Below are 8,901 nucleotides of genomic sequence, written 5' to 3' on the forward strand. Positions count from 1 at the left end.
AAATTGGTTTTATCGGTTGTGCAAGTGTCGGAGATTATGTGCTGGTGTCCTCTTTAGTGAATATTATTTGTGAAGTGTTTAATTCGAAGGGAAAAAATTGGAATTAGCTCCTGGCTTGCATTTCTCTAAGCGTCTTGTTTCATGCCAGTGTGTGTGTCTAGCAAGAATAAAATCATTTTGTCGCAGCGGTTCGGTTTCTCAAAGCGGTTTGCGCTGCCGTCCAGTTGCCAACACAATGACGAGCAGGTATAGTTGCAACTCACATTTACACTACATCTCGTTCAGAACTCGTTTACATTCAAATTGATAACAAGAGCACCTACTCAGGACAGTCTTGGCCAGCAAATATCCGTAACTGCAATATCTTAGAGTTCGAGCTGTTATTTTCGGTATTATCGATTTTATTAAAGCACCTTTTTAATTTAATTAGCACCTTTTTCCCGTGCAAGGATATCCACAAAGCCACCTGGAGATCTCCTGACCAACGTGAACCAAATTGACCACGTTCTCATAGAGGGCCGGTTTTTCTCTAACATCACGAACATACGCTCCCGTCGGGGTGCGGATATTGATTCTGACCATTACCTAGTAGCAGTACATGTGCGCTCAAAGCTGTCCACCGTATACCGGACACGTCAAAGCCGCCCTCCTCGGCTAAACATCAGGCAGCCCACAACCCACAAGTTGCCGAGAACTACGCGCGAGTACTGAATGAAGCATTGCCTTCTTCCGAGGCGTTACGTGCTTCAAACCTCGAAGACGGGTGGGGCAGAATACGCTCGGCCATCGGAGAGGCCGCTACCGCGGCACTAGGTATTGAGCCTCGAAGTACACCAAATGATTGGTTTGATGCGGAATGCCAACAAGCGGTGGAGGGGAAAACAACTGCTTGGAAAAATTATCTAACTATTGCCACTAGAGAGAACCTGGCCAAATACCGACAAGCTAGGAACCAGTTGACCACGATCCTGAGGAAGAAAAAGCGCCAGAAGGAGGACAGAAATCGTGAAGAATTAGAGCAACTATTCCGAGCTAACGAAACGCGCAAGTTTTATGAGAAGGTGAACCAAACTCGAAAGGGCTCCACACCGAAACCTGACATGTGTAGGGACGAGGGGGGGAATCTAATTACAAACGAGCGCGAGGTGGTCAACAGATGGAAGCAGTTCTTCGATGAACACCTCAATGGCGGAGTCGCTGAAGGATGCGGAACGGAAGTTAACCTAGGAGCGCCCATAGAAGATAGTAATGTCCTAGCACCTGATCTCCAAGAAGTCAAACGAGAAATCGGGCTGCTGAAGACCAATAAAGCCGCTGGGAAGGACCGCCTATCGGCAGAGCTTTATAAACATGGCGGAGAAACTTTAGCAAAGGCTCTACACTTGGTTATTTTGAGGATTTGAGACGAGGAAAAGCTTCCGGAGGAATGGATGGAAGGAGTGGTTTATCCCATCTACAAAAAGGGTGATCGGCTAGACTGCTGCAATTATCGTGGTATAACGCTGGTAAACGCCGCCTACAAGGTACTCTCCCAGATCCTATTACGCCGGTTGTCACCGATAGCACAAGGTTTCGTAGGGAATTATCAGGCAGGTTTCATGGGGGCTGGTTGGCAAAGGGTGAACATGTGCATTCCATAACCTCTGTTCATTAACTCCTATTCCTACCTCCACGAGGTGCCGGCTGGGGTACGCAACTTCGGTTGTCGTATGCTAACAGGAAAGGGGGCACAGTGGCTCCCGCCCACATCAAGAGGGCAGCCCCATCAGCGGGATAAGGACCTTAGGTTAAAGCCTACTGTACCAGAACATAAAAAAAGTTACCGAAAATGAAAGAAGAAATCTCTCTGGATTATTGGTAACGACATTTAGCATGAAAACACGGACACGAATCGGAACATGGAATATACTGACCCTTGCCCAGCAGGGCAAGCTGGCTCAACTTGCAAGGGAAGCTAGTCGCCTGAAGCTTGAAATCCTGGGGCTGAGCGAGGTCCGCTGGTCGGGTACTGGCGAACACAGGACATCATCCGGGCAAGTCTTGCTCTACTCTGGCATACGAGGTGAAAATGCTACTCAAAAAAGAGGAGTTGGATTCCTACTGAGCCCAGGGGCACATGCGGCCCTGATGAAGTGGGAACCTATAACTGAGCGAATAATTGTTGCCAGATTCAGAACACGGGTTAGGAACCTTACGGCAATCCAGTTCTATGCGCCAACAGATGCTGCCGACCTGCAGGAGAAAGAGAGTTTTTACAGCCAGCTGAACAGCGTGGTTGAGAAAATCCCGAAGGGGGACATCCAAATTCACATGGGCGACTTCAACGCGAAGATTGGCTCAAACAACGCGGACCTTGAATGCGTCATGGGACCCCACATGGCCTAGGAGAGATGAGCGAAAACGGGGAGCTGTTTACAGAATTCTGTGGTAATAACGACATGGTCATTGGTGGATCGCTCTTCACCCATAGACCAGTACATAAATTCACGTGGGTTTCCCGCGACGGCCGAACAGAAAACCAAATCGACCACATCTGCATCAGCCGGAAATTGAGAAGAACCTTCTTGATGTACGCAACAAACGCAGCGCTGATATTGCATCCGACCATCATCTTGTTACCGCTGAGATCGTCTACGCGTCGCACGTGTCCAACAACGGGAGGAAAAAGTTGGAAGCCGCTACGACGTCCGCCGATTGGAGAATTCTGAGGGGAAAAGGGCCTTTGTCGAACAAGTTGAATCTCGAGCCTCGGAGTTGCCACCTGATGGAACCGTCGAAGAGCAATGGACCGACATCAAGAACGCCTTTATCATGACCAGTGATGAAACCTTCGGCAAAGTGCGCAGCAGGCGGAGGGAGTGGATTTCGGATCAAACTTGGAGGAAGATCGCCGAGGGGAGAGAGGCGAAAGCCGGCATTGAGCGAGCGCGGACTAGATCGGCTAAGACAGCTGCCCGTCAACGATGCGCCGATCTGGAGAGGGCTGTTAAACGTGCTTGTAGGCGGAACAAGAGAGCCTGGACTAACTCCCTAACCGAACAAGGAGAAACCGCCGCCGCCAATGGTGATATCCGTTTGTTGTACGATATTTCACGACGCCTTAGTGGTGCCAGGATGATTACAAAGATGCCGCTAAAAGACAGAGCTGGTCAGCTATTGACTGATCGTACAGAACAGCTTAAGCGATGGACTGAACATTTTGAACAACTCTTGCGAGTTTCAAATGTCAGAGACCAACAAAACCAGCAGCGTATGACGCCTACAGTTCGTCGAATCAATCGCGTGAACTCGGAGGCGCCATCGTTGGATGAAATTGTAACAGCCATCAAGAGTATGAAATCCAATAGAGCGCAAGCAAGCAGATGATGCATCAGCTTTTCAGCAATATTTGGGAAACCGCAACTTTTCCGGTGGTCTGGATGCAGGACATATTGGTCAAAGTCCCTAAGAAAGGAGACCTAACGGAATGCGGTAACTGGCGTGGCATCACGTTACTCTGTATTACTCTCAAAGTACTCTGTAAGGTAATCCTCAACCGGATCCAGGAGAAGATCGACGCTACTCTCCGGCGGCAGCAAGCTGGATTCCGTGCTGGCCGATCATGTGTCGACCATATCACAACGCTCCGCATTATATTGGAGCAGATCAACGAATTCCAGGACTCTCTGCTGCTGCTGGTGTTCATAGACTTCGAAAAGGCGTTCGACCGACTCAATCACGAAAACATCTGGGGCACACTTAGGCGTAGAGGAGTTCCAGATAAGCCCCATCTCATCGAGGCTCAGTACGAGGCGTTCTCGTGCAAGGTTTTGCACGACGGCGTCTTGTCCGACCCCATAAGGGTTACAGCTGGCGTGAGACAGGGCTGCATTTTATCACCGCTTCTGTTTCTCATCGTTATGGATGAGATATTAGTTGGAGCAGTTGACATAGACCAAATCGAGGATTGCCTTGGAATCCTCTAACGATGGAGCAGCTAAATGATCTCGACCTAGCCGATGACATTGTCTTGCTCGCACAACGCCGAAACGATATGCAGAGCAAGTTAGACGACCTCTCCGAGAGCTCCCAGGCAGCAGGTCTCACAGTCAATGTAGCGAAAACTAAGTCAATGGTAGTAAACACTGACAATTCCACCAACTTCACAGTAGCGGGACAACAAGTTGAGCAGGTAGACGCCTTTCAATACCTTGGTAGCCAAACAACGCCCGATGGTGGTACCAAGATCAGGGATGGAAAAAACGCTTCTAGCGATCAAGATCATAAAAGCGATCAGATTCAGATTCATTGACATCACTACTTGTAAGCGATAAACACTTTGTCGCGATCCGTACAGATTATGACAAACCTCATGTCAGATCATGGTCATTGCATGATTGCGTTGAGAAATATAACAGATACAGACGATTGGTTGTGTGCATCGTATGAATCGCAATACAAACAACATGTGTGACTTTTTTTCTCGCAGCTAGGTAAAATGTAACACTATGTCGACTGCTGAGACTGTTTAGAGAGCAAAATCTTGTGATCAACGCTAAAGATTCACTGTTTGTCATGATCTGTACGGATCGTGATCTGTGCGTGTGGCGATAACTCACAGATTTTATCAAAATCACTGATCTTCCATCCCTGACCAAGACTGATATAGCCGCACGGATCAGGAAGGCCAGGTCTGCGAAACATTTGGCGCTCAAACCAGATCACTCCATGTACGAAAATCCGAATCTTTAATTCAAACGTTAAATCCGTACTGCTGTATGCCTGCGAATCGTGGTGCGTCTCAGCGGAGACAACGCAAAAACTGCAGGTATTCATTAACCGGTGCCTGCGATACATCATTCGTGCCTGGTGGCCTGATGGATATCCAATGAAGAACTCCATCGTCGGTGTCATCAACGGCCGATAGCCACAGAAATTCGTGAACGTAAGTGGAAGTGGATCGGACACACCTTGAAGAAAGTAGCGTACGAGGTTTGCAGAGAAGCACTCGACTAGAATCCACAAGGACAGCGTAGAAGAGGCAGACCCAGAGGCTTATGGCGACGGAGCTTAGCCAACGACATCCGGGCTGTAGACGAGAACCTGTCCTGGCGACTGGTAAAAGCCATGACGGATAACTGTCAGCAGTGGAGATCTCTGATTTCATCCCTTTGTTCCGCCGGACCGGCGGACAAGGACACATAAGTAAGTACGTTTCATGGGGGCTCGCGCAACTACGGACCAAATTTTTACTATCCGACAGATCTTGCAGAAATGTCGGGAGTACAACGTGCCCACGCATCACATCTTTATTGATTTCAAAGCAGCATACGATACAGTAGATCGAGACAAGCTGTGGCAGATAATGCACGAATACGGTTTTCCGGACAAACTGACGCGACTGATCAGAGCTACATTGGAGCGAGTGATGTGTTTCGAACGCATCTCTGGGACACTCTCGAGTCCCTTCGAGACGCGGCGAGGGTTGAGACAAGGTGACGGTTTATCCTGCATGCTGTTCAACATCGCTCTTGAGGGGGTGATCCGACGAGCGGGCATCGAAACGAGAGGCATTTTTACCAAGAGTAGCCAACTTCTAGGCTTCCCAGATGACTTCGATATCATAGCCAGAAACTTTGCGACGCCGTAGGCAATCTACGCCAGACTGAAAGCGGAGTCTAGGAGAATTGGGCTAAAAATAAATGCGTCGAAGACCAAATACATGAAAGGAAGAGGCTCAAAGGAAACAAACGCGCACCTCTTACGGAAGGTAACCGTTGACAACGACGAACTAGAAGTGGTAGAGGAGTTCGTGTATTTGGGATCGCTGGTGACCGCGGACAACAACACTAGTAAGGAGATCCAGCGGCGCATCCAAGCGGAAAATCAGGCCTACTTTGCCCTTCGTAAAACGCTACGATCAGGAAGCATACGCCGCCTCACGAAGCTAACAATGTACAAAACTCTTATTATACCGGTAGTTCTTTATGGACTTGAAGTCGTGACGCTGCTCACGAAGGACATACGCGCCATTGCCGTGTTTGAGCGGGAAGTGCTGCGGATGATATTTGGCGGAGTACAAACTGAAAGCGGAGAGTGGCGGAGGCGTATGTATCATGAGCTACAGGCACGGCACAGGCAGCGACAGTTAGCAGGCTACGGTGGGCCGGACGACAGTGCGACGAAAATAGTCCTCTTCAACAACCCCACCGGCACCAGGAACAGGGGGGCCCAACGTGCACGATATCTCGACCAGGTCGAAAGCGATTTGCGACTTCTGAGACGACTAGGAAATTGGCCACGAGTGGGAGACCCCCCCCCCCCCTCCCTTTCCACCCTTCCCCTTCATTCCCGGAAAAAATCCTTCTTCATTACTTTCCCTTACCGTCCCTTCATCAATTGTAGAATCATCGTTTCAAAAAAATATCGTACAGATGCAAACTTACTTTGTACATACTGTCTATTACCATAATGATCTATTTTACAAGTGCTACAAGACGCGCCATATTGGAAGTAACAACACGAATTCAACTTTTCTTCTCCAAGTTCAAAATATAAACAAAGCTCAAAGCTGCTATTTGTTAGCTTATATGATGCATTAATTGTGATCAGGAACCAAACGATAAAAAATAATTACATGTCAATGAACTGACGCAACTTTGCACATTCATTTTTCCTATTCTGTAAGTAAAATTATTTTCCATTCGTATAGAAACAAGCAAAACAATGATATAATGAATTAAAACTACCTAAAAAATAGCTAAACGTCTCTTCTTTAAAATGGCATTGGATACAAATGGTTATGTTAACAAAAAAATGCGTTAGAGCTGTCAAAAGCGCGATGCGCAGAAATGTTGCAAGTAACCCCGGTGTTGCAAGTATCCCCGGATAACGGTATAAAGCAATAAATAGATGCTTTAGGATTTGCTGCAAATTCTGGCACCGTAAATAACTCATAATGTTATTAGAGTTAATCTCTTAAGTAGTTTCAAGTCAATGTTGATGTTTAATGATATTGATCTTTGAGCACACAGCATCGGTTTATCGAACTAATGTGCATTATATTCATGGAAACGCAAGTAGTATCGAACGGGTAACAATTCAACATGAAATACTGAATAATGGAGATGTTAATTTAATCGTTTTGTTAGCAACAGTGTTTCAAAATCAGCGCACGACATCTTAATAATTCTGTGATGTCCTCTGTTGATCCCTTGTTTCAGCTCATGAATCATCGAGTTATAATCTTTGTATATCCGATTATTCCACAACCTTTCCAACCAACCAATGCTCGGAATGATTCGTCTTTCGGTTTAAATCTATATTTGGCACATGAGTAAGGCCTGAAACAGAAATTAATGAAGCTGTAATTCAGTCGGAAAGTTTCTTTTATGAGCGCGTTCATGTAAAAACCCTAAAGGCGCAATTCGAACACTTTTTTCGCTGTGTTGTCATTGAAACAGGCTCGTATACATAACGAATCCCAGTTGCCTGCTGGGTAATATCTTGCCGAGCTCATCCTTTTCCGACGCTGCGCTGTCATCGTCGTTGCAGTCGTTGACGAAATCTTTCATTTCTATTTGGCAGAATGTTTTTTTTTTTCTATTTCAATCTTTTTTTCTTGATACCTTCTCTGTTTTCCCCGTAGGATTCGGCGATTTTGTTCCAGCACAGGGAGTGAAAAACGACTCTGAAATTTCCATCGCATTGTGCTCGCTGTATTTGCTGTTTGGTATTGCGCTGCTAGCGATGAGCTTCAATCTGGTGCAGGAGGAAGTTATCTCCAACGTGAAAAGCGTCGCCCGAAGGCTTGGCATACTGAAGGAGGAAGAGATGGACGATTGAGAAAGTTTTTTTTCTCGCCCGGGTTTGACCTAACTGGCGCACGATGGGTTGGTTAGCGGGATATGTAGGTGTAGGTGCAGTGTTGTATAGCAAATATGGAAAGCTTACAGAGAACAGTAAACTTTTCGTTCGGAAGTTTGATTTTCCCTTACGTTATCGTTACTCTTCCGGTTATAAGTATCCATCTCTATGCAGGTGGTCTGTTCACGGTTCACGGAATGAAATGTAAATTGAGAAATCGGTACAGCAATACAATGAAGAGTAAACTTTTTAAACTAGTAGAGAGTTAATATTTCTTCTGCATAATTGAAGAAAGAAATCCTTCGTTACAGTTGGTTAGATGATTTAAAAGTCTTTATAAAATAAAAACAGAATATACTTCAAAATCAGTGTCAAGTAAGTTGATGGGAAGTAAGGTAGGTGCAATATATTCATTATGTCTCATTACTTTTATAATCAAAGAGGTAGATGATATTTCACAGATAACAGTAACAAGTTGTTAAAAGAATAAAACAAGTACTAATACTTCGATAATTTTGGGTCTTCAACAAATGAAAAAAGTCAAAAGATAGAAGCAAATAAATTTAATTAATATTAAACTAGAGTTCAAGTTTTAGTTTTTATTGTGAAACCTTCACATATGCGGATGTAGTCCAATTAAAATAGCTGTATTTATAACCTCATTGCAGTTCATTTCGTTTATCCAATGGAATGACTTTACAGAATAAACATTGTTCTAGAAGCGACTAGAAATATATCGAAAGCACTCATCCTGGTAATTTGAATAATGCTCAACCCATCGGAACGTTGCTTATCTGCTGCACTCTCTCATTTGCCATTAACACCTCAACAATTGTGTTTGCTATAATATTAGCCGTCATTGATTCCTGCCATATCGTAACGCACCATGCATGGATCGAACTTACTTCTTCGGACTTGCAGGGAACCAGTAGATGCAGCTAACTATCGGAGATCTCCATTTCAGTGCAATATAGCCACCACCAGTAATTGTGTCCATCGTTTCGGACCAGCATTGGCACCATACGAGAAGTGAAGTCTGGCGAGACATGCAACTGA

General features: G+C 45.7%; 1 protein-coding gene across 1 annotated transcript in view; it reads left to right on the forward strand.

The window, feature by feature from the left end:
• The window catches only part of LOC128735782 (uncharacterized), a 140,781-nt gene extending 132,957 nt beyond the window's left edge, over positions 1-7,824 (forward strand). The window contains 1 exon segment of the mRNA XM_053830268.1: positions 7,628-7,824. Within this exon segment, the coding sequence (XP_053686243.1) occupies positions 7,628-7,824 (197 nt within the window).
• The last annotated feature ends 1,077 nt before the right edge of the window (positions 7,825-8,901 follow it).

The sequence above is a fragment of the Sabethes cyaneus genome, chromosome 2, assembly GCF_943734655.1.
Source record: "Sabethes cyaneus chromosome 2, idSabCyanKW18_F2, whole genome shotgun sequence".
Classification (NCBI taxonomy): Eukaryota; Metazoa; Arthropoda; class Insecta; order Diptera; family Culicidae; genus Sabethes; species Sabethes cyaneus.